This window comes from Berghia stephanieae, chromosome 8 (assembly GCF_034508935.2).
Source record: "Berghia stephanieae isolate SIO BIC M18660-M18661 chromosome 8, UCSD_Bste_1.3, whole genome shotgun sequence".
Classification (NCBI taxonomy): Eukaryota; Metazoa; Mollusca; class Gastropoda; order Nudibranchia; family Aeolidiidae; genus Berghia; species Berghia stephanieae.
In genome coordinates this window covers 7,439,644-7,466,822 of record NC_088367.1, presented here as the reverse complement: position 1 = coordinate 7,466,822, position 27,179 = coordinate 7,439,644, and the positions used below count along the sequence as shown (strand labels likewise).

The 27,179-nt window shown below is 35.9% G+C and overlaps 1 protein-coding gene across 3 annotated transcripts in view; it reads left to right on the top strand.

Moving 5' to 3' along the window:
- Positions 1-27,179, top strand: part of LOC144978100 (uncharacterized) — a 66,967-nt gene that overhangs the window by 29,599 nt on the left and 10,189 nt on the right. For all 3 annotated transcript variants that reach the window (XM_078923713.1, XM_078923715.1, XM_078923714.1), the window contains 17 exons: positions 7,544-7,941; positions 8,233-8,361; positions 8,996-9,190; positions 9,651-9,811; positions 10,421-10,536; positions 12,343-12,482; positions 13,563-13,850; positions 14,135-14,177; positions 14,861-14,960; positions 15,984-16,213; positions 16,661-16,745; positions 17,312-17,433; positions 17,864-17,994; positions 18,412-22,395; positions 23,561-23,992; positions 25,217-25,312; positions 25,610-25,744. In XM_078923713.1, the coding sequence (XP_078779839.1) occupies positions 7,666-7,941; positions 8,233-8,361; positions 8,996-9,190; positions 9,651-9,811; positions 10,421-10,536; positions 12,343-12,482; positions 13,563-13,850; positions 14,135-14,177; positions 14,861-14,960; positions 15,984-16,213; positions 16,661-16,745; positions 17,312-17,433; positions 17,864-17,994; positions 18,412-22,395; positions 23,561-23,992; positions 25,217-25,312; positions 25,610-25,744 (6,663 nt within the window). In that variant the 5' untranslated portion in view covers positions 7,544-7,665. The remainder of the gene's footprint in view (positions 1-7,543; positions 7,942-8,232; positions 8,362-8,995; positions 9,191-9,650; positions 9,812-10,420; positions 10,537-12,342; positions 12,483-13,562; positions 13,851-14,134; positions 14,178-14,860; positions 14,961-15,983; positions 16,214-16,660; positions 16,746-17,311; positions 17,434-17,863; positions 17,995-18,411; positions 22,396-23,560; positions 23,993-25,216; positions 25,313-25,609; positions 25,745-27,179) is intronic.

The following is a 27,179-nucleotide window of genomic DNA, read 5'->3' as shown; positions in this document are numbered from 1 at the left end:
CTATTTTCATTTTTACGATACTTATTATCAATGGTATTTATTATGGTTTATCCAAGTGATTACTGATTACCGCGTGGTGGGTTGTTGTTCTTTCAGTGGAAAAAACAAGAATACATCGTTGAATAATCAGGTGGTCTGTGATTATCGTCTGAAAGACACTCGCTTTCGGATCGGAAGGTCCTGGGTTCGAGCTTCGCTTTGAGAAGACTCTTAACTCACTTTCTCTCACCGTACTCAGGTGTAAAATGAGTACATGGCCGTTAACAGCGTTGTCTCTGTCCGAAATAATTAAAACATCGCCTAAAAAGCGTCATGTCCCGTCCTAAATGTTAAGTGTTGCTGTTGGCCAGGGACCCATTGTAAACCCCTTTGAACACATTTAGTGGATATTGCACTATATAAAAGCTTTTAAAAAAATTATACATCAACCTGTTTTCTGCAGAGGGAAGTCACAGCGATGCGACTGGGGTTTCTGATGGAACCAAAGTGCCATTACTCTTATTACTCTATTGGTGTTACCGATTATGTGGCTTTGTGGTGGTCGGGTGGTTTGACTCACGCCCACTCCCACCTATAGGTCCCTGGGTCGGGTCCCACTGTGGACAGCACACAAATTGAGTCTTTATCTCATCGTACTCAGGTGTAACATGAGACCTAGGCATTGTATCTGTTGAAAAAAAATGTGATTGCGCCTTAAAGGCGTCATGCCTCTCTCTTTACATGTTAGAAAACGGTAGGGGCTGCCTGAAGCCGATGATCGTAAAATACTAACGAAAGAGTGAAAATGGAGAGGCTTCGTATGGGAACAATACAGACAATGGACGTTTCGGGTACAAACCCTTCGTCATCACAACAATACACAAATTAACGTGGAAAACAAATAAAATTGTTTTTTTTTTGTGCTGACGAAGGGTTTGTACCCGAAACGTCCATGGTCTGTTTTTTTTCCCATACGAAGCCTCTTTACATGTTAAGTGCCGATGTTTTGTTTGGAAGCTTTCAAAGCGCATTGAGCACATTTAGTCGATATTACATGATAGAAAAATTCAATGTTTTAGCGTTTGCGTAAACGATGTGGGATAGATGATGGTATTGTAATCTGAATTTGAAAAATGGTGTGAACGTTTAAGGGTTAATCTTTTGGATTTCCCTTCAACATTTCCTTGTTTTAGAGTCTGTATTTTATCTTGTCGTGTTCGTTGTCACATCAGTGGAACCATAGCATGTAAAATGTCAGCATTTGTAAACAGCATATTTGTCACCATCGTTATCATCATTACCATCCTCATCATTATCATCGTCATCGTCATCGCCATCATCATCATCATCATCATTTTCATCATCATCATCATCATCATCATCATCATCATCATCATCATCATCATCATCATCATCATCATCATCATCACAGTCATTATTATTATTATTATTATTATTATTATTATTATTATTATATTATTATTATTATTATCATTATTATTATTATTATTATTATTATTATTATTATTATTATTATTATTATTATTATTATTATTATTATTATTATTATTATTTATTATTAATTATTATTATTATTATTATTATTATTATTATTTATTATTATTATTATTATTATTATATTATTATTATTATTATTATTATTATTATTATTATTATTATTATTATTATTATTATTCATTTATCACATCATCATCATCATCATCATCATCATCATCATCATCATCACCATCATCATCATTATCCTCATCATTACTATTATTATTTTCTCTCTATTGGAAACGCTACTATTCCTTCTTTACAATAAGACAAGCACATTTAATATAATTTAATTTTATCTCCTATTCCCGGCAATGAGTTCATTTCAGTTTTAGCATTACGTATAGGGTTTTGTGGCTTGGAAGGGAGGGGCGAGGGGGGGGGGGGGTACATCCACGAATACCTTTGTATACAAAATACCTTTTGTCACTCTTATTTATTATTGTGTTACGTAGTGGGAAGTAAAATTCAAGATGAAAACCTCCACCCGTATCACGCTGATATTTTTTATGACCCTGTTCAATACACACGCCAGTCGGTGCGTACTATATCTATGGTGCGTACTATATCTATGGTGCGTACGAGTCCTGATGCTGAATCGGTCCCGCTTGGTGTGGTAGCCATTGATAAATTCAATACTCTATTGCTTTATCATCTAACCCTTTGATGGCGGGACTGAATAAACTCCAAATTAAAGTTTACCCATTATTTATTCATCTAGTAATATACGTTTTCAACAAAAGAACAATGATAACAGCCATATGAAAACATTGTGACATCGTCGTCGTCGTCGTCATCATCATCATCATCATCATCATCATCATCATCATCATCATCATCATCATCATAATCATCATCACCATCATCATCATCATCTTCATCATCATCATCATAATCACCATTATCATCATCATCACCATTATCATCATCATCACCATTAGCATCATCATCAACATCATCACCATTATCATCATCATCATCATCATCATCATCATCATCATCATCATTGCATCGCGATTACTGTTGTCTTTGTGCGATCAGGAATATTTCGTGTGAGGTCGGAGAGAAACCAAACCCCGCTGATAAAGGGTTAAATAACCCGACGGTTTAAATGGATGTCATAGATAGATCTTGTCGATGTTTTGGCAGCAATGACTAATCGTTACTTATCGTGTAAACAAAATCCAATTCAACGATTGCTTGTTGTTCTGTGGATTTCTCGAAAGCCGGTGTTGCTGCTTCAATCAGGTTTTACAAAGGTAATGAAAGCACGGATGGTATTGAACGTCTGCTGCTGTGAATAGGATTCAATAGTCTGATGTCACGTCCGTCCGCTCAGCAACCAGCAGCTTGGTTCTAAACTAAGAAAATCGGTAATTTTTTATTCTTCTTCATGCTGGCTAGAACTTTTTCACTTGTCATGTGATCAGAGTGTATAAAAGTCAAAACATGATTAGATTTATTATGTGTTTTTCTCCTATGGATACACTTTTATGCTCGTCGGAGAAGTATTTCATCTCATAAGGGCGTCGGCCATTGTTCCGAACGTTTAGAACGAGTTACTAAGTTACTATGTGTCATTGCGAGGGAAGTGACGTCATGACTGTTGAAGCCTATTAACAAAGACAAATAATGTGGAAGCTTTAAGAGTCGTGAGAAGAAGAAAAAACAACAACAAAAAACCAACAATCCCAGAACGCGTATAACGTTTGGTTTTACGAATGAACCTGTTCACTGACGTCACTGGAGAGACTTGTGTTTAAAAGTTTGACCAGGAAACGCGTCTTCCGAAAATCGATCTATTAAAATGACCCTCAGAAATAACCCTCGCCTCAGATAACCGAAATCTCTCAACCTTGGACCTCGACGGTCCCAGGTTTGAGAGTTTTGTGCTAAAGTGAGGGTCATTTTAATCAATCGATATTTGAAGGATGGGTTTTTGGGCCAAATTATTTAGATATGAGTTTTCCCAGAGTACGACAGTATCGTGTAAAACCGTGGCCTTTGTAAAGTTATGGCCTGACACTGACCAAAAAATGACGTCAAAATGCCAGTCTTTTGCCACAAAAGAAAACAAATCGTGAGTTGTATTCAATAGTTCAACCAATGAAATGACTTGTTTCCATGAACTCAACTAACGACAACTCAATAAGCGGTGCAAAAACCAAATAATGACGTCAAACTGCCAGTCCTTTTGGATTTCAGTATCAGGCTATAGATAGTATGCAGATGACGTCACTCAGGCCTTTGTTATTGTTTTTGCCATCCGCGTTTGTGAGTTGTTCTCACTAAACTGTATTAACCAGACTATAAAAGTTCATGGTTACACAGAGTTTGTGTGTTGGTCCGTTATACTTCCGGATGGCAATGTTGTGAACTCCTTGGCCAAGCGCATTCTATCTATAACATAACGATGGCTACGGTAAAACTCAAGCTTACTGTCAACTTTCAAATAACTGACTTCTTGTGTTTTACTGGTGGGTGCCTTTCTATCAACTCAATGACGGAATAATATTATTATTATGAGTTGGCCGACGCTTAGCGCGTGTAAAAAAGAGGAAATAACAACATTCAAGAGGCTGTATTCAGGGACCGTACTTGTTCTATTTAGCTTGTATTTTTTAAATTGTTTTGTTTCGTTTTGTTTTGTTTTGTTTTGTTGTTGTTTGTATTTTGTTGTTTTTTGTTTTTTGTTTTTTAATATATATATATTTTTTTTTTGTTTTTTTGTTGGGTTTTTTTTTTTTTTTTTTGGGGGGGGGGGGGGGGTTCGCAGTAGAGTTCATTCCACTTTTTCTTATTGATGCTATGCGCTTAGGTAATTTACTTACAACATTTCACCAATCGGATACCACGTACCAATACAAAAAGCTGTGTAACCTTGACCTTTTTTTAATAGATAGTATGCAGATGACGTCACTCAGGCCTTTGTTATGGTTTTTGCCATCCGCGTTTGTGAGTTGTTCTCACTAAACTGAATCAACCAGACTATAAAAGTTCATGGTTACACAGAGTTTGTGTGTTGGTCCGTTATACTTACGGATGGCAATGTTGTGAACTCCTTGGCCAAGCGCATTCTATCTATATCATTTAGTGAAAACTAGTCATAAAATGGCTGGCTAAAAACAATAACAAAGAGCTGAGTGACGTCAATGTCGTTCAATTTATAATCTCAATCCAGTGGCAAATGCTGCCTTTGTTATTGTTTCTTATATTATTTGGAATTTTCGGTTTGGAACTTTCATCGTCGGCTCAACGTGTTCTAAGAAGCTCATAACAATGCCATCTGGAAGTATAACGGACCAACACACAAATCTATGAGTAACCTTGAACGTTTATAGTCTGGTTAATACAGTTTAGTGAGAATTACTCATAAACGCAGATGGCAAAAAACAATAACAAACACCTAGGTGACGTCAACTTCGTTCTATCTATAGAGTTTAGTGAGAATTACTCATAAACGCGATGGCAAAAAAAACAATAACAAAGACGAGAGTGATGTCATCTTCGTTCTATCTATAGATAGAATCAAGTTGACGTCACTCAGGTCTCTGTTATTGTTTTTAGCCAGCCATTTTTATGGGTTAACTAAACTGTTCAGATAGAACGAAGTTGACGTCATCTAGGTGTTTGTTATTGTTTTTTTACCATCCATGTTTATGAGGAATTCTCACTAAACTGTATTACCCAGACTATAAACGTTCAAGGTTACACATAGTTTTGTGTTTTGGTCCGTTATATTTCCGGATGGCGATGTTGTGAGTTTCTTAGCCAAGCGCATAGAATCTATTGATCAGACTCCAAACGTTCAAGGTTACACCCAAGTTTTGTGTGTTCGTACGTTATATCCGGCTGGTGAATGTTGTGAGCATTTTGGTTGAGGGCAAAGCATCAATAGAATTTATAGATGCTGTGCGCTTGGCTTAGAAGCTCACAACTTTGTCATCCGGAAATATAACGGACCAACACACAAAATTATGTGTAACCTTGAACGTTTATGGTCTGGTTCATACAGTTTAGTGAGAACTACTCATAAACGTGGATGGCAACAAACAAACAAACAAACAAACAACAAAACAAAACAAAACAAAACAAAACAAAACAAAAAACAAAAACAAAAAAACAAAAACCAAGAACAAAGACCTGAGTGACGTTAACTTTGTTCTATCTATAGATAGGATGCGCTTGGCTGAGAAGCTCACAACATTGCAATCCGGAAGTATAACGGACCAACACACAAAACTATGTGTAACCTTAAACGATTGTTGTCTGATTAACACAGTTTAGTGAGAATTACTCATAAACGCGGATGACAAAAAAACTATAACAAAGACCCGAGTGACGTCAACTTCATTCTATCTATAGGTAATGCCATGAATGATATTAATAGTGTTGATGTAATCAGGCCCAATGTTTACACTTCGTTTTTATTTTGGGTTTTTTTTTTTTTTTTTTTGGATTGAGGTTGTGTTTTGTGAGCTGACGTCATCATGCAACATTTGGCCTCGATTTGAAGTTATAGCACACGTCATTGTTTTCTCTTTGTGTTGTTGTTGTGTTGTTTTTTATTATTATTATTATTATTTTATTATTATTATTATTATTATTATTATTATTATTATTATTTTTATTATTATTATTTTATTATTATTATTTTATTATTATTATTTATTATTATTATTATTATTATTTTATTATTTATTATTATTATTATTATTATTATTATTATTATTATTATTATTTTATTATTATTATTATTATTATTATTTTATTATTATTATTATTATTATTATTATTATTATTATTATTATTATTATTATTATTATTATTATATATTATATTATTATTATTATTATTATTATTGTTTGTTGTTGTTGTTATTGTTTTTGTTAATGATATCATTATTATTATTATTATTATTATTATTATTATTATTATTATTATTATTTTTATATTATTATTATTATTATTATTATTATTATTATTATTATTATTATTATTATTATTATATATGTTGTTGTTGTTGTTGTTGTTATTGTTTTGTTAATGATATCATTATTATTATTATTATTATTATTATTATTATTATTATTATTATTATTATTATTATTATTATGTTGTTGTTGTTGTTGTGTTGTTGTTGTTGTTCTTATTGTTTTTTTAATGATATCATATTATTATTATTATTATTTATTATTATTATTATTATTATTATTATTATTATTATTATTATTATTATTATTATTATTATTGTTGTTGCTGTTGTTGTTGTTGTTAATGATATTATTATTATTATCATTACAAAAACATGACATAATATTACAGTTTAATGGAAGTATCCACTCTGCGGAAACATCTTCAGAAATGAACCGCCTACTAATAGCTTATTTGGTCAGCGCTCTTTGCCGAGTCCTCGGGGCGCTTTACATAGTAACCGCCAAAATCCTTGATAATATTTGGTTACATGGTTCAAATTCATCAAATGCCATCCTAAAGTTGTTTTCGAAATAGAAAAGTTTTGATATTTTTCTTGAAGCTTGCCACTGTGGTCATTGATCTTAAAGGCTCCAGGAGTGAAGTCCAAATTGTCGGTGCGTATTTTTTCAATTAAAGTGGCCCTATCTCCGTCTCAAATTCACCCTCAGCCATTCTGTTATTCTCTGTGTACATCCTTCAGTTATTTCTTAATTTATAAATAATGTGTTTGATGCGGCATGCAGAATAATTACACGTCGTCATCCTATTGGTGGTAAGATCATGATATTGATCAGGATTGACGGAGAGAACAAAAAGAACAGGCCTAAAGACAGACCCTTGAGGAACCCAACATTCAATAATGACTTCAAATCGAACTTGATCAACAATGATACTGATGATGATAATACCAAAATATGTAAAAAGACGAGAATAAAGGAAATTTCCAGAAAAATTGTTAAATTCTTTCTTTTATTGATTCTTATTTTTCTCGTATTTTTTGTTAATTTTTTTCTTCTCCTTTCAATTCCAGGGGACTGTAATTCATTACAGGATTCCTAGTTAGACCTACACGTGTTCATCGAATGAGTGAAAATCCCCCACGAGGGAGGATGACCCATAAAAGCAAACACCATTTCTACCGCCAATATCAATATGAAGAATGATTTAGCTACAGGCTCCATGACTCGACAGAGGTCTGCCGGATCCTCCTCGGGCAGGGCTGACGGTTCCAATCGTAACCCTAGCCACAATGCTGCCAGCAATAACTTGTCGTCTGCCTCCACCGGGAATATGGGGTCGGGTTCACAGGGAGGTCAGAGGACGAAACCCGGAGGCGGAAGGCTGGGATCAGCCAAATACTATGACATTGCCACGACGATTCTGGGGAGAGCAGGAGATGTCGAGACTGTCTTCTTTAACGCTGCCAAGGTAAAGGACCTTTTTTTTTCTCTGTGAAAATTGCTCCTTGTTATCTTCATCTTCACCACCACCATCATCATCATCATCATCATCATCATCATCATCATCATCATCATCATCATCATCATCATCATCAGCATCACTCCTCCTCCTCTTCCTGCTCCGGCTCCCTTGTAAAGCGCTTTGAGTACGCTTAGTGGATAAAAGCTCAATTTTTAAAAAAGTATTACCCATCGGTCATACGTATTTCAATTAACACCAAGATTTCAATATAAATGATTAATGGAACGCTTTCCACAGAATGGCAATACAGCCAAGTTGGAGCAAATCCTGTCACAGCGGGATCATGCCAATTTGGACATCGACTGCCGGGACAAGAAAACTGGAAACACAGCATTGATGTGGGCAGCCAAGCGGGGACATTCTAAGGTAGCGTTTGTCATGTCTTTGATAGCCTCGTTTTTCCTTGGGAGAAGATATGCCTCTTTTATTTGAGAGCGCCTCGTTTTGAACGATTTAATATTGCTTTTTCCATATCAAATCTCTCTACTACTACTACGATCATTTTGCCTCGAGGAACACTCCATCTCTGCGAATGTTTAAAATTTTGAATATTCTTAGCCTAGTTACAGTAATTCCTTGTAAAAAAGATTAGATTTCTAATCAAAGCAAATATCGGCTCCAAAATAAAATTTAGTTTAAAATGCTCAAAGCTACAAGGCTGAGGATACTCGTTGAGTGAAAGTTGATTGTATTCTACGAAAAGTATAAAGAAAACAAAATAGGTACCGTTCCAACAAACAGCAAAGTACTATCAAATAGCTCGATTTGTTACCTTGATATGCTGCAATTTTTCATTGATTTTTGTCATTAAGATGTTTACTCTGGATGGAATTCAAAACTGCAAACTATTGACTCGCTGTCAATACAACGTCCCGTACATGAATTTATATTATTTCCGATTTATTTATTGTTTGTTTTAACCTTATCACATAAGTACAAGTTTTGAAAACCTTGACATAATCTTTTTTTTTTTTTTGGTGCTACCTTGTGACTTCCACAGGCTGTTGAGTTGTTGCTTAACCTTGGAGCGGACCCGACTCTGTGTAATTACGAAGCCCAGTCAGCTGTAGAACTCGGATTTTCTCCAGTAAAGACTCTCCTTTTGGATTGGGTGGAGACCGAGCAGGAAGTGACGTCACGTTTGCTTTTGCAAGCCGCTTGGCAGGGAAACTTGGCCATTGTTTCTAAACTATTGGTATTGATCTATAAATAGATGCTGCTCGTTGTTTTTTTTTTTTTTTTCTTTTCTTGTTTTATTACGTTCCCATCTGTGGTGCCAACTTAACTAATTTTTAACATGCCAAAATATAAAGAACGAATTGACACCATACTTATTTCATATTTTCGCGGTTTCTTGTATAAATTCATTTAAAAAAAAATCTTTTTCATAAGATTAAAAATTGGCAAAAACTTTCTTTACTTTAGGTCAGGAATCAAAGATACAATAAATATCATTAGCCATCTTTGTCCAAGGCATGGCATTGTCAATCTTGGTAAATGACTTTATCCTTATGAATTGGTTTAATTAAATTTTGTTGTAAAAATCTAACTTGGCTTGGAACACTTTTATGTCATTTTGTTGCAAAGTCTTTTTGATTTTGAGTTTCAATTTTTAGATTATTCAATATTAATTCGGTGATGAATTTTCCCCTCAGGCCAATGGAGGTTCCAAGTTCATTAACTGTCAGAATTCCGATGGGTTAACGCCCCTGATGCTAGTGTCCAAAGACATCCAGCTTTTTGAGCGATTGTCTGCCCAACTCAATCGTCACTACAGTCCAGTGGAGGTGGCGGAGGAGCTCATCAAATATGGAGCGTAAGCATGTTGTCCTTAAGAACATTTTGTTTTTCTCCTCGTGACTGCTATTAATGTCCTTTGTTCCTTGTTATACCACTTAGGTTTTTTCGTTGTAAAAAAAAAATGTTTTATTTATTGTGTTTATTTATTTCACTTTCTGCTTCAAGTTATCCATACTGTTACATTTTGAGAGAATGAGGGACATGAAAAAATAATGGCAAGAGGAAAACAAAAAGAGTTTATTTATTAATGAACCGAAAAACAACCAAATAAAGCTTAGACAAAAAACAAAGACTGTATTCTCTATATTTCTTCTTTGGCTTCAAGTTTTTAGTTCACCAATAATTATTTTGATATCATAATTTCATTTTTCCCATTTTAATAAATAAATAAAAATTCTAGATGATTTTGATTTTATCATTTTCTATGTTTCCGTACATATGTTGTCATGCCCATCAATGTTTTTGTTTATTCCTCCCACTACCGCATTATCTCATTCTTTTGTAGTGTTTCATTCATCCTGTTTTGTTGATAAAGGGGAAACTCGAAACGTCCATTTTATCTATTTTTGTATATTAAATTGCAGCTTACATTCAATTTCACATTGTTATTTACGTTTTCCTACAGCAACATTCACGTCACAGACAATGATGGGAGATCCAGTCTGCATTACACGTCTCAATCTAAAGCAGGCATGGCCGAAAGGCTTGTCAACACCTTGGTTGGCGGGGGTCTCGATCCTGGTGAGACTTGTCTGTGTTATTTGATATATAGATAGACGTGTTAAAATTGAACAGTTTTATGTTAAAATGTCAACCTCAGAATGTGGGAAGGAAGCGGAGAGTTTGCATACATTCATAATCAGAGCAACTAAATTTGATTTCAGTAGAGAAATAATTATAGATAAACTCCCAAATGAAATTTCCTCCTTCTTTTATTTTGATGCTAATGTCTAATGTGCTATTTTTAGACACGGAATTGGATTCAATAGTCTTATGTCACATTGCCCAGCAACAGCGGCCATCGTGGTTCTAAACAAAGAAATCGGTACTTTTTATTCTTCATGCTGACTAGAACTTTTCATATGTCTTGTGATCAGAATGTGTAAAAGTCAAAACATGATCAGATTTATAAGTTGTTTTTTTTCCTCTGGATACACTTTTATGCTCGTCTGAGAAATATTTCATACGGGCATCCGCCATTGTTCCCATAGTTTAGAGCCAGTTACTAAGTTACCATGCGTCATTAGGAGGTAAGTGACATTATGACTGTTGATGTGTATTATACTCTTGCCAGTAATAAATTATGGCACCACTAAGAAGTAAGAAGGGAAATTATTGTTTTAACTTCTAGTATAGATTTCAAGTCTGTTGAATAAGCCGCCATTTCCAAATATCCTATGTACTACCGCAAACTCGGGGACCCAAATAATTTTGGGGTTTGGGAGGGGGGAAACTTTAAAAAAAAAAAATTTTGGGCGTTTGGGAGGGGGGAAACTTTAAAAAATAATAATTTTGAGGGTTTGGGAGGGGGGAAACTTTTTTTTTTTTTTTAAAGTTTCCCCCCTCCCAAACCCCCAAAATTATTTGGGTCCCCGGGTTTGCGGTAGTACCAATATCCTATGTTTGGTCATGAACGCACTCAAATTGTCTGTTGAATAAGCCGCCATTTCCAAATATCCTATGTTTGGTCATGAACACACTCAAATTGTAACAAATAGGGGTTATTTCATTATTCAATGATTCTATCCCCTGTAATTTGTTTTCCAGAGTTACGGTCAATGACTCTATCCCCTGTAATCCCCTGTAATTTGTTTTCCAGAGTTACGGTCAATGACTCTATCCCCTGTAATCCCCTGTAATTTGTTTTCCAGAGTTACGGTCAATGACTCTATCCCCTGTAATCCCCTGTAATTTGTTTTCCAGAGTTACGGTCAATGACTCTATCCCCTGTAATCCCCTGTAATTTGTTTTCCAGAGTTACGGTCAATGACTCTATCCCCTGTAATCCCCTGTAATTTGTTTTCCAGAGTTACGGTCAATGACTCTATCCCCTGTAATCCCCTGTAATTTGTTTTCCAGAGTTACGGTCAATGACTCTATCCCCTGTAATCCCCTGTAATTTGTTTTCCAGAGTTACGGTCAATGACTCTATCCCCTGTAATCCCCTGTAATTTGTTTTCCAGAGTTACGGTCAATGACTCTATCCCCTGTAATCCCCTGTAATTTGTTTTCCAGAGTTACGGTCAATGACTCTATCCCCTGTAATCCCCTGTAATTTGTTTTCCAGAGTTACGGTCAATGACTCTATCCCCTGTAATCCCCTGTAATTTGTTTTCCAGAGTTACGGTCAATGACTCTATCCCCCGTAATCCCCTGTAATTTGTTTTCCAGAGTTACGGTCAATGACTCTATCCCCTGTAATCCCCTGTAATTTGTTTTCCAGAGTTACGGTCAATGACTCTATCCCCTGTAATCCCCTGTAATTTGTTTTCCAGAGTTACGGTCAATGACTCTATCCCCTGTAATCCCCTGTAATTTGTTTTCCAGAGTTACGGGACAAGCGCCTGTTTACACCCATCCATCTGGCATCTCAGCATGGCATCACCCAAAATGTGGTAGCCTTGATAGACGGGGGGTCAGAGGTCAATGTTAAGGGGCTCGGTGGTCTAACCCCTCTTCACATGACGGTATGCCAAGACAAAAAAAAAGAGCTTTATATAGAGCAATATCCACTAAATGTGCTCAAAGCGCTTTACAAGGGGTCCCTGGTCGACAGCAACATTTAACATGTAGGGCGGGACATGACACCTGTTAGGCGATATTACAATTTTTCAGACAAAGACAACGCTGTTAATGGCCAGGTACTCATTTTACACCTGAGTACGGTGAGAGAATGTTAGCAAAGAGCCTTTTCCAAGGACTCAACTATGCGCCTAGTGCGAGACTTGAACCCAGGACCTTCCAATCCGGAAGCATAGCCGCACAAAGAAAACATTTTTAAAAAAAATTTTAACAGCGAAAACTGATATGCCTACCACCTCATTATTATGAGAAGCATCTACTCTGGAATCCATTATTTCATTGATGATGTGGATGTCTTTGTCGTAAATCCTATTAAATCCTATTTTTGGGCAGTCTGTGATCTTTTTTGTCAGGGGAAAAAACAAACCTTTGTCTTCCAGTTTTATAGAAATATTAATCAATGCAGTCAACAATTCAAATAAAAGTTTTTTAAAGTTTTGGAGTGAATGTGTCAAAATTTAGAATTACATAGGGAAAAAAAACAAAAAAACATGAAGGTGAAATTAGAAAAATGAAAAATTAAGATAAAATGTGACCACGGTGTTTCATTTGAATTTTGAACTTACACGTAATTAACACACCACTTAAATGGCTATTTGGTCTAGTGATATGACACTAGCTTTTGGATCGGAAGGTCCTGGGTTTGAGCCTTGCTTGGTGCATAGTTGAGTCCTTGGAAAAGACTCTTTACTCATATTCTCTCACTGTACTCTGGTGCAAAGTGAGTACCTGGAATCAACAGTGTTGTCTTTGTCAGAAAAAAAATGTAATATCGCCTAAGAGGAATCATGTCTCGTTCTACATGTTACATGTTGCTGTTGGACAGGGACCCTTTGTAAAACGCTTTGAGCACGTTTAGTGGATATTGCGCTATATAAATGTTCTATTTAAAAAAAAAAATGATTTTTATAAATATTCAATTATATTATTGTGATGAATGTATCGCCTTTGATTAACCCTTTCAGGCTCACAATGACCACCAGAAAACGGCTGTGACGTTATTGAATCACGGAGCAGACGTTTGCTTGGTGGATGAGATGGGACGAACGGCCTTTGACTTGGCGAAGACACGCAGGATGAAAGTGATGCTGAAAGAGGCCTGGATGGATGCCACAACTTCCAAGAGTGACAAAGAAGCAGACACTGACATCAACGACAACGTCAATGATAACAAATCAACTGCGGATACTGGGAATCTTGGGAAAAAAAAGAAGACTGCTCCTGTAAAGAAAAGACCAGAAGTAATTTTTGACGTAAGTCAATAATAATAATGATAATAAAAATAATAATAATAATAATAATAATAATAATAATAATAATAATATTCACTTTTTTTGTTTTAAATTCTCAAAGAGAAAATTCCTTTAAAAAATCGTTTTCCCTTTTTCTATATAAAGAATTCTTACAAACAATAAATTTGGTTGGAAGATAATTTTTCTAGTCAATTAGTAATTCCAAAAATGTACCTCATTGTTTTAAAAAAATAATTCATTATTCTTAATTTGATTAAAAATTTGTACGTTTTCTTTTACTCCAGAATTTAAAATCAAGCAGTCTTCCTAATGGAACAACAGCTAACAGTAAGTATTTCAATAGACTCGAAGCAATTGTATTCTTTGACAATATCTGTGAAATATGAAAAATCAAATGATTTATGTCAATTGGTACGGATAAGTAAGTAAGTAAGTATGTCAAATAATATTTTATTGTGATGGATGCATGCCGTTTGTTTTGTTTTTTTTTTTTAGTTTTTTTAACTTACAATCGAAATATTAAATGAATGAATTTGAAATATCCATGACAATAGATAAGTGATTACAAAACTAGACAAAATGTTACCAATAAACAAAACAAAAACAAAAAATTAAGCAAAACAAACATTAAACAATATACAAATAATTAAAAAAAATAAAACTCAAATAGTTTTTATTCTTGAAAATAGTTAACTGTCCTTTATCATACGTTCATTTTGAACAGACTACTTGTCTATTCTAAAGCATTATGCAATAGAAATACACTCATTGGACATGGCCAATAAATACTCTTCATAAGCAATGATAAAGATTTAAATTGACAAAATGTCCATCCCTAAGAAGCTGTCTGAACCGCCATATCACCAGCCTGCCCTTTGGAAAATCTCTCTTTGAATATTTTAAAATGATGTCCCTTCCTCCAGTCAATTGCATTTATGTTCAAAACAGCTGTCTACTGTCTGCCAATAATTATCATCATCATTTCTTTTCAACGTTTTTATTAAAAACAGAAACCAAAGGATTAACTAATGTGGAGAAATGCAAGCAACGGGAGAAGAAAATATTGGAAGATGTTGAGGCTTTGAAAGCCGCCCATCCTGTCTTACAAAGGTTTGGGGTTTTTCATTATTTCTTTATACATCTTACTAAAGAGCTTTTTTTAAAAGAAGCTTTTATATAGCGCAATATCTACTAAACGTGCTTGAAGTGCTTTACAAGGGGTCCCTGGCCAACAGCAACACTTAACGTGTAGTACGAGACATGACGCCTGTTTGGCGATATTACATTTTTTTTCGGACAGAGACAACGCTGTTAACTGCCAGGTACTCATTTTACACCTGAGTACATTGAGAGAATGTGAGTAAAGAGCCTTTTCCAAGGACTCAACTATGCGCTGAGCGAGGCTCGAACCCAGGATCTTCCTGTCAGAAACAAGTGTCATACTACTAGACCACATAGGCGCACTAAATACTCGAAGCCAGATTCGATGCAACAAGTCAGTTATTTCATTTTTTGGCTAATGTGCATTTCAGTTTAATATCACTTCTTTCTTTCTGACCAATTCACACTGGCCAAGAACTCTATTCTATTACTTGCTATGCTCAGCACATATACATTTGTACATGTACAAAAACGCATCACAAACTCCAAATAATGAATGCATAAAAACTTTGCTTTATTTCCAGATTTTGATTTTGGCCTTTATGCAACATAACATTTTATTTTTTACCTGGCAGGAGGCATGCCAAAGATGTAATGATATCGGGAAAACAACATGTCATTTTGTCTCTCATTGTAAAAAAAAATTCTGGTCCATGGCCATTATATAAAGTCGTGGATGAATTTTATCTGCTGGAGACACAAGTAAATGGGTGCTCATAATTTTATTTTATAATTATTTTAGATTTAAATATACATTTAGACTCTTTTTTTGTTTTATTTTGTTTCCAAAATTGATATATTATGACTGAAACTTTGTATTTGTCATCATGAATTCTCCTCAAAGTGTTGTTTTATTTTATAGTTTTTACTTTATGCAGTGAATTCTTGTTTGCTTGTAAAAACAATCTGACTATTTCAATATCACAGCCCAAAGGTCATTTAATGTGAATGTTTTCTTCCCACTTTTCTCAGAGAGACAACTCGTATGCTAGGAACCACTCGTACCAAAATCCTTCCTCAGATAGGTCGCAGTTCAAGTCCTGATCGATCTCAGGGGCAGCAAGCATCCTTGACGAGTCCCCTAGACCTAAATAGTCCTGTACCTACCCTGGGGAGGGGCGGTGAGGAGTGTCGGTGGTCCTTGGAGGACACCAGGCTGCAGTTACTGTCCAGAGGACGGTCAATATCTGACATCAAGCTTGGTAAGTGAAACAGAAGATTTTAACGATTACGTAATTGGCCACTCTCCTAAAGATTCCTTTGGCTTTCATGTCTAATAAATATACTCTTGAGTTTTTAAAAACATGATAGGGATTTGCTAGTGAGCCTATTTTTTTTTAATCCCAAAAATGTGAGCATTTATATATCGCAATATCCACTATATGTGCTCCAAGAGGTCCCTAGCCAACAGCAACATTTAACATGTAAGACGAAACATGATGCCTGCCTGTGAGGTGATATCACAATATTTTCGGACTCATTTATAAAGGGGTGAAGTGAGAAAGGCTGCAGTTAACGACCCAAACTATTTTAATGTCATTCATTGAAGTCTTTTCACTCTAACCCTATTGTTAGTATTTTTGCCTCGACAGGCTTCATGTTGCAGCCTATCATTCTTTGCTTAAATCAAATCTTGATTTTATTCTTAGGAATCGGAAGGCAATCCCGCCTGTCCACGGCCCCGTCATCAGACAGTGAAGTTCTGATTCTAGAAGACCTGAAGTCTTCCATAAGGTTTGTATTATTGTATTTTTACCATTTGCCTTCTGGGTGGGCTACTGTTATAGCCTGACACTGAAACCCAAAAAGACTGGCATTTTGACATCATTATTTGGTTTTTGCACCGCCTAGTGAGTTGTCGTTAGTAGTGCTCATGGAAACAAGTGATCCCATTGGTTGAACTATTGAATACAACTCACGATTTGTTTTCTTTTGTGGCAAAAGACTGGCATTTTGATCAGTGTCAGGCTATAAGTTAACAATGGCTGCATACTGGACCTCTCATAGTGGGCAGAAGGTCACTCACTAATGTCTGCTATACCCTTAAATCTATTTTCCAACTTGTCCTCTGTATTTGTCTTGGAATGAGAATACTTAGTTATGTCCTTTCCCTTGAGAGGGTCCTTGGTGGCGAGGGAAACAGTCAAATGTATAGTTATAGTTTTGGGAGATGATATTTTTTTTTTTCGTTGTAAATCATCTCTGTGTTATGAATTGTTATATTTGCTGTTTTAATCCAGAGTTGTTTTTAAATTACTTTTTCATTTTCATTGAGGTTTTTCTTTTTGATCGTTTCCCAGCATTCCATCCCCAGCACCTGATCGGAGGAGTTTTCGTCATTTACGAACTGGAAGCGATGGGGTCACTCCAAATATGGCTGATATTGCTGCTTCTTGTGAACAGTTTCTACCCAATGGCAGAAGTTTGTTTTGTTTTGTTTTTTAGATTGTATCTACTTTTTAAAAAATAAATATAACTTTCATGTTATAATTCAAAGTCGGACCAATGACTCAAATTGTTCAATTAAGTTTCATGTTATGGTATTGTTATCAATTGTTTTGTTTTTTTAAAGATTGGGCTTTTTCATTTTTTTCATTTTGAATATACAATTGATGTAATTATCAAAACAATTTTTTCTCTCTTTAAAAAAGAATAATGATAGACAATTTATGAGAATTATGAATGGAAATGTGATATCAATTTACAAAATGAAATTTCTCAAAGTGTAGGATTTCAACCATGAAAATACAACATACATACAACAAATGAATTAACTAAAATGAAACCAAAGAATTTTACAAGATGTGAAAAGATCTTAACGACATGATTGAAATGTTCTCTTTGTCTTCAAGGTCAACGAAAGTCCAAACCATCTCAAGGTCAAACGACCGGAAGTAGCCACCCCTCTTCCCCAGCTTTCATTACACAACAAAGCTTTTCCTTCATGAATAGAGATGGAGGTGATGGTGGCAAGGAACAGGAAGTAAGGATGTTATAGTGATTATTGGTCTTTTTAATGATGATGGTGGTGGTGGTTGTGGTGATGATGATAATGATGAGGATGATGTTGTGTTGTTGATGATGATGGTGATGATTAGGAGGAGGATCTTTATTGTTGATGATGATGATGAGGATGATGTTTGTTTTTTATTGTGTTGATGATTATGATGATGAAGATGATGATGAGGATGATGTTGTTGATGATGATGATGATGGTGATGATAGTGATGAAATCTTTTAGTTAATATTATGTGAACGATGCATCTTTGGCCATTTCAATTCAATCTTTAAATAAGATTCAGACTGGTATTGTCAAGCAAAGTTTATTATTTTGCCTAATTCTCTTGCTGTTGATTTACCCCCCAAGAGTTCCTATCTTATCGATTTCCATCTGTTGCAGACAAGTCCTGGCCAAGAAGACCAATTCACTCAGGCTTACAATTCACCTAAGGACCTATTACGATGCAGGTCTTTACTTAAGGAAGATTTTGTCCTTGAAGAAAGCCGACCTAAAGAATTCACATCCTCAGGAAGTGACCCTGCCTCTAGTGCCAGCAGTCTTTCATCATCACCTCGTGATTCCTCTTTAGTTCCTCCATATCCCTCACCATCCAAAACGTTAAGACACGATCCATCTCTAACCACTCTTATGGAACACAGGGGGTCAAACAGTGGAAAGAGAAATAACAAAATATCTGAGGATTTGGTTGGTAGTAATGAACAACTCCCAATGGTGAATTATGAGTTTAATTCCAAGCCATTGATACGAGATCCTCAATCTCGCCGAAGACGACACTCCGAGAACTCAGGTTCTATAGACTTATCACTAAGTTCTGATTTCAACAAAGGTAACTTTTCTCCTCGCTTTCAAAAAGACAGAGGTTTGACGCGATCAAACAGTCAACGCAAAGCTTCCAATGCTGATTTAGTTGGCTCTTCTTCTCTTAGCCCTCGTCTCATATCCACGATTCACAAAAGTCAAAGCATCGAATCCCTCTCCCCTAATCGTTCCTATTCTCCAAATAGCAAACAGCCATTGAAATCAAACACATCGCAAACCCCTACCTCCAAAACCAAAGATTCAACTGAAGGTCTTGATATAGCATCAAAATCAGAGAGAAAACTATCCTTGCCAAATGCTGAGAAAGACAAATTAATACCAGAGTCTCTATCTAGTAAAACAGACGTTTCTAATGTAAATAACGCTACTCCAACTCATGATAAAAAAGCACCGCCAGTCAAACGTCCAATCGCACCTTTCAGTGGAAAAGCCAAAGTTGTAAGCAATCAGGAGTTGGACAATTGGGATAGTCTGAACAAAGAGGAGAGCAAAAATGTAAATGAATATAATAATAATAATGACTGTCTATTTACTCCAGTAATGTCTGCTGAGGGACCAAAGAAATCCTCAGCAAATTCAAGTATCTCAGAGGATAATGCAAGAAATGCTCAAGTTACGAAAAGCTGTACAGATAAAGTTCAGGTGCATCCAAATCAAATAAGGCAGCCCCACACTTCTGCTAATGACAATGACTCAAAGCAGCAGAAATCTTCATCAAGCAAAAACACTCCACGTGATTTTGTAGAAGGAAAGCAAAAGCAGCCTGTCAAAAACTCAGTTTCTAATTCCAGCAGTGGTGCCTCTATTAGAAAACCATCCACGTCTTCCACAAAAACGCCTCTAAGAAAATCTGTCTCAAATCCTTCTCAAGCAATAGGGGATAAACTTGCAGCAAAGTTACTGGCTGTAAGATCTCCATCAGTTACACTATCAGCGAGTACACCCACTCCAACCCCACTTCAAGAGACAGACCCAGATGCTGGGTCCGTGCCAGTAAATAATATGTTTGTTGTATCAGAAGACTCAATCAGAAAAGGAAGTGCTTCCAAGGAGAGGATGAAAGAAAGGGAAAAATTGGCATCAGCTAAGCGACAAAAAAATGAAGCAATGCATGAATCCGAAGTAAAAGCCTTGGAAGAAAATCCAGAATCCGTCTCCACCAAAGATAAACCAATCAGCAAAGTAGCAGCCAAAATTGAACAGTCTTTGAGGAAAAATGATGCACAAATTGCATTGCAAAGGAAATCTCTAAACTCCATACCCAAAGATACATCTTCACACCAATCCAACAAAACTCCCAGCACATCTCAGTCTGTTTCTGTTCTAAGGACTTCAAGTGAGCAACCCGTGTGTGCGAAAAACATAAGTCAGTCAAATTATTCTAAAAATCTCACAGTTTCATCTCCAGAGTCAAATACATCTTCTGTGAGGAAAAATGTAAAATCAGTCACGTCACCACCAACCTCTAATGTGAAAGCAGCATCGTCATCACTTTCGACATCATCAACAACAGCTGTTGCAGCAAAAACTGGAACCACTAGCAAAGCTCAAATGCCATCTACCAAACAGAGACAAGTGACTTCATCAACTCCCATTTCCACCAAACAATCTCCAGCCACTGCCAGAAAATCAGAAAAACCAGATAAATCCTCAGAACAACCAAAACAAGCAAAGGCGATTGACCCTACTGTAATCCTTACACCGAGGAGCACTGAGCCTCTGGTGAAAATCAAATTAAAATCGAATTCAGATGTTCATCTTGACAATTCTTCATCTTCTACTACACACAAAACTGTTATCACATCCACCCCTCTAATTGTAAACCCCTATGAAGAATTTGCGACTCAAAACACATCCCATACCTTACAGCAGACAACCAAAGATGCTATTGTTAAGTTAAAGAAACCAACCAAACCAGTTCCAACTTCTACTAAATCAACTAAGAAAGCTCCGGCATCCAGTAAACGACCTCAGTCTGGAAATTCCAAACAGGGCATTAGTAAAAAACGTGGAGCAAAATCTAAAGATAGCCAAAAAGAAAGTCGACCTAAAAGCAGCAAGAAATCATCCAAGAAAAAAGAATCACAAGAGCCCGAAGACAAAGATACTGATCTCGAATTAGACAATCCCGACAAAGCAATTATTTCAGGTATCGGTTGGCAATTTTCTACCAGCTGTATGGATTCATCCAGTCTTCATCCAGCAAAAGATATTTCTGCAATGGATTCTAGTGAGCAGATTCTTTACAAAGAAATTATTAACGATGAGGCAGATGATATTCGTCTTACGCGTGAATTTGAGCAAATGCCCAACAAAATTGTGGACATCGATAACGTAAAAGATTTAAACCAGTCTGAAGAGAAATACCAACCATCAGAAAAAGATAAAGAATGCCTTGAAGTGTTTAAAGAGAGGATAACTCTAAACTCTCCCAGGTTTTTAGAAATGAAAAGACGACAGGAATCACAATTAAATATTGAACTCCCAGTTTTACCCAATGATGGATTCCCCCCAATGAATTTAGATGTCACACAAGAGAGTTCTTATTTGATGAAAAATCAACAGGCAGATAAATTCTATGAGTTTGACATTTCAAATAAAGAGTCATTTTCTAAAGAACCTTTCATATCTCACTCTGAAAACAGTGAATCTATAGAGAGGGACATCTATTTGAACAAGCTTACACCAATACCTGAAGCATCGTACGTATCCAAAACAATCAGTGCCATATCAAAATTTGATAAATCCATCAAGGACGATCGCCTCTCAGAGTTGTTGGAAGACACTCCAAGGGAAAGGGAAGAAAGGTTGAGTGGACGAAAGGAAGGGAACCACGCATCAAGAATAAAGAATAAAGATTCCTTCAAAAACCAGCATTCTACAAACGATTCTTTTAATTATGAATACACATACACTTCATCGGGTAAAACCATTAAAAAATCTCAAAGTTTTCAAGAACAGGGTAATAAAAAACAAGTAAAAGAAAGAAAATTTTCAGAAACGAAATCCTATGAAAGAATACCTAATCAAGAAGAGGAAGGCATTGAGGAGGCAATCGAAGAAATTTTGTCCTCTACAATTTCATCAACAACTTCGACTCTTAAAGCTTCTGACTTCAAATCCTTTAATCTTTCTGCCAGCAACACTCTTACTGAACAAGACAGAAATGTTTTAAAGAAATTATCTTCATCAACAAAAGATTCACCTTTCCATGCACGATCCTCAGACACGACAGGAAGATCAATCAACGCCTCTCCACTTCCACCTTCACCCGAGGACATCACAAAAGAACTCGATGATCTGAATAAAAAACTGAGTAGTGCTGGGAAAAATGCCAGCGCTGATAGCTCCATTGTTCAGAAACTGGTAAAAAGCTCCGCAGTCTCTGCCAATCCGTCATTATCTGGCAAACCTCCATTGTCCAATAGGGCATCTTTGAACTTGCAAAATACTCCAAGGTCAAATTCCAACGTTACTTTGAAGAGGTCAACGTCTATGCGAGAAGGAAGAACAAAAGGTCAATATGGTCATGGAATTGATTTAGTAAGTATAACATTATCATCATTATCATCATCATCATCATCATCATCATCATCATCATCATCACTCACCACCACACCACCCTCACATCATCATCACATCACCACACACCACACCTCATCATCATCACATCACCCCCCACCACCACATCCACCACCACCACCACTCACACCACCACCACCACCACACCACCACTCATCACCACCACCACCACCACCACCACCACCATCATCATCATCATCATACTTGCTTGTGTAAAAAAAATTAAATCTACAGTTTACCTGTAGAGAATTGTATTCTCAAGATTAAAATCCCAGTAGGAATGACCATTGGTGCATCTATCCATTGATCTATCCATACAACTATTGGACCAAACAATAAACCTTTTTCTTTCTCATTTCCATTTATGTCATAACAACTGAATCTTACTGTCTGTAATAATGGACAATACAGCGTATTGTTTCACTTATGCTGAATGGATAAACCATTCTGTCATTAGATGGACAGCTCTTTGTACATTATATCACTTAAATCATCTGTGAAAGAACACACGTCTGACAAATCCATGATCACTCCATTTCAAAAGGATCATTGTCCATTCTTCGTACTTCTGGATTATTATTTTCACCGCCCTATTGGATCTGTTTCAACAGATTCATTTCACACAATTTCTATTCTACGCGTGAATTAAAAAAAAAATTTATGCACCATATTTTTATGCGTTGTGTGATTTTCCGCTGAACATGACATTCCTTAGTTACTTAGCAAATGTTTTTTTATTGTTTACATCCCAAGATTTTTATACAAAAAGGATGTGCTGAACAGTTCTCTGTCGTTGATCAGGGTTTTTAAAATTTAATTTTTATTGTGTTTTCAATGTTTGTTTGTTTTTTGTTGGCTGAAGAAGGGTTTTGATCCCAAAACTTTCCGTGTTTGGTATTTTGTTCTTTTTTTATGCTGTTATAGTCAGTTTTGTTTACTACTTTTAAAAAATAATTAAAGACAGAACGTCTCTCATATAAATTGTTTTGTGTGTCATGAAGTTTAACATGAACGTCTCAGAATAAATTTAAATTATTACATCGTGCATTCAGCATCACAAAGACATTCAAAATTAACTACTTAAATTGGAGTGTTCGTTTTTTCCCCCCCTTTATTCACCAAACAGAAAGCTCTGGAAATTTCCGAGGAAGAATCCAAACAGCTGGCACGTGTGATGAGTAGTCTTCGCCATATGGAGCTTCATGCCGGCTCTCATTACAGCAATCCCTCTCATCGAGACCAGGGTTTTGGCGGGTCAGCCAAGGTCGTCAAGACAAACAAAGGAGACATCGGCCATACTGGAGTAAAACATCCAGGGGGAACCAGTCTGCCTGCGTCTGCTGCCTTGGTCAGGCCTTCATCTACTGGTGCTGCAGCTGTTGCCAAGTTTAAAGGAAAATTCCATGAGTTGAAAGAAGATGAAGTTCGAGGTGTTGTTGGTGGTGACAACCCAGCCATTGCTGCAGCTCCTGGTGGAATGAAAAAGGTGCCTTCAACCAATCAGCTGGTCGTGTCACATGATGTCAGGAGTTTGTCTGTACACTCAGGGGATAGACATGTAAATATACATTGTATTTTGTTGTTGTTGTTGTTTTTTTTTTTGTTGTTTTTTTTGGTTGTTGTTTTGTTTTTTTTTACTGTTGTGTTATTTTAAAAATTGCAACTAAAGTTTAATATTGTGACTATTGTGTGAATGTTTATTTTAGAATGTAATTTTATTGTACTTAGGTCTAATTATCGTTACATTTTATATGAGGACAGATCAGTTGGAACGTGATGACTTAAATATTATATTATTGTTTTCTTGACTACTGAGATAGCATGTTTTGAGCCAGAAAAACTTAGTTAAATTCCACTCCCACACAGTAAACATTGGGAGTAAAATACCACAAAGATTATTTCAAATTATTGTTGATTGAGACTCAAACTTCAGAGGAATTCTTTCCTCCAAGGCAGATGTGCTATCCAGTTAACTCTTGTAGCAAAATAAAATCATTCAATGCTTTTTTAACCCAATGCATGATTTTCAATCACTGTTGCAATCGCCTTCGAAAGTTCTTACCCCCGACTTGACAAAAAATATCAACCCTTAAAGGTCTCAGGTTTAAAACCTTTAATCATTTATTGATATTTGAAGTTTTCAGTCCAAAATTGAAAATAAAAGGTGATACGTCGTCGGTTTAGAACATTTGAAATAATCTCAAACTGGACAAACCATTTTACACACTGTCACATGATCATAACTTGTCTAGTGTTATTTTGCTATTTTGGTAGCAGTCTTTCTTGACAAATGTCAAATTCAGAGACGGTTTCTCATTATCTGAGAGTTACTTTTATGATTTTATTAGGATGGGACTTAATTTTTGGACATGTAACATGCTTAACTCACTCAATCCTATCACCGACTATATCAGTAGTTTACCCGAGTTACTTTTACTCCCTGCCTATTTGTTACATTTTTATAAGAGAAATTATAGGCGTAGCATCAAAGCTGATGTTTTATAGTTTTTACATGTTAATGGTAGTTGAATAAAACTATCTATGTACATGCTCAGTTTTAATACATTTTTTCCAAATTTGAAAAGTAGCAAAAATCTCTAGGATTGAGTGAGGTAAGTTGCCTGATGGTGACGAGTCATAAACTCTGTGCCTTCTTCCCTTCACTTCACCCAGTGTCTACATTTTGGTTTTATTTGGAAACAGTGAAGGTGAAGGTCACCATATCCATGCAGCAAGCAGCTATTGTTTGTTCATTGATTATTTTTCTGCATGTTTCATTCAGGCCAGCAGAGACCAGCAGATAGGAGATCTAGATGAAAAGTTGCTGGAGAGTCTCAATGTGGATCTGGATCATGCTAAAGACGCAGAAGAGATTCAGGTATAAAATGTGACCCATCGTCTCAAAACCGTATATTATATTAGACATTGTTTTGTTTTTTTTTTTTTTGTTTTTTTTTAATATATACAGTTTCTCTCTCTCTCTCTCTTTTCCCAGAATATGTATGTACGTTTTTTTTTAATATATACAGTTTCTCTCTCTCTCTCTCTCTCTCTCTCTCTCTCTCTCTCTCCTCTCTCCTTCTCTCTCTCTCTCTCTCTCTCTCTCTCTCTCAGAATATGTATGTACGTTTGTTTTTTTAAATACATACAGTTTTTCTCTCTCTCTCTTTCCCAGAATATGTACATACGTCTAACAGAGCGTCGGGATAGTTTATGTGGAAGTGAAATATCCCTAGACAGTGGCAAGTCTGTTGATGACACGATTCAGTGGAAGAAAGGAAACATCCTTGGAAAGGGAGCTTTTGGCACTGTAAGATTCTTTATAATAATTTCCTTTGAATGAATAAAGTATTGTCATTATTATTATTATTATTATTATTATTTTATTATTATTATTATTATTATTATTATTATTATTATTATTATTATTATTTATTATTATTATTATTATTATTATTATTTTAAATTTTCTCATCTCCAATTCTCTTAACCATTGATACATTTTCTGCTGAAAATTTTTGATTTGTTTTCCTTATACTGTGCTAATTAGCTCTTTTTAAAAAATGGATGTTATTAGTTATTTTATTCGCTTATCACGTGTTTGTGATTTGAGCGTCATAGAATTTTTTTTGGAGCTTTTATATAGAGCAATATCCACTAAATGTGCTCAAAGCGCTTTACAAGGGGTCCCTGGCCAACAGCAACATTTAACATTTAGGACGGGACATGGCGCCTGTTAGGCGATGTTACAATTTTTTTGGACAGAGACAACGCTGTTAACGGCTAGGTACTCATTTTACACCTGAGTAGGGTGAGAGAATGTGAGTAAAGAGCCTTCTCCAAGGACTCAACTATGCGCCGCGCAAGGCTCAAACTCGGGACCATCTGATCCGAAAATGAGTGTCATACCACTAGACCACATAGCCGCACAAATCTAATTTTAAAACTATCTTTGTGATGATTAAAACTGTTATGATAAAAGACATATTTTGTCGCCATAAGGATCTGAACCCAAAAGATTCAGTGAAGTAGTTTAACCACTTGGCCATTAAGTAAGAAAATGATGACCTAATCAAGACAAAAGGAATTGATTGTTGCCAGTACAGCAAAATTCTTACATCTTGTTTGTAACAACAAGAGATGAAGTGAGTAGGAGAGTGCCAGAAGACAATAGAGACTAAACATTTTTCGTGGCAGTGATGGGGGTCGTGGATAGCTCATACGATAGAGTCACGCTCTCACCGGCAGGCAGAGTTGTCGTACCAGTAAGGTTGCGGGTTCAAACTCCCCATCATCGCCGCGAAAATTTTTAATTTTCTATTGTTTTCTGGCACTTTCCTACTCACTTCATCTCTTGTTGTTACCAACATAAGTGCCTGCTCCACTCACTTTTCTACATCTTATTTGACATACTGACACTCATCGAGGGAGGGACAACCACTCACGTCCACACTACTGTTGCTTCACAAATGTGTTCAAACAGACCGGAATGTTTTAATATACAAACATTCAAGAGTTATCCTCAGAATGCACATTCTGCCAAGTAAATGATTAGAAAATAAACATCTTAGTTATATGCCTTTGTTGCCAATTTCTGATGTCATAATCTTGGATTAGGTACTTTGGTCACATGACTTCAATTAACCCAGATGTGATTGAGTGTCTGTTAATATGCAGTGATAATTACTATAAGAGTGCGTGTATAAAAATTTTGCTTAACAGGCGACTTGTGCTGTATGAAATGG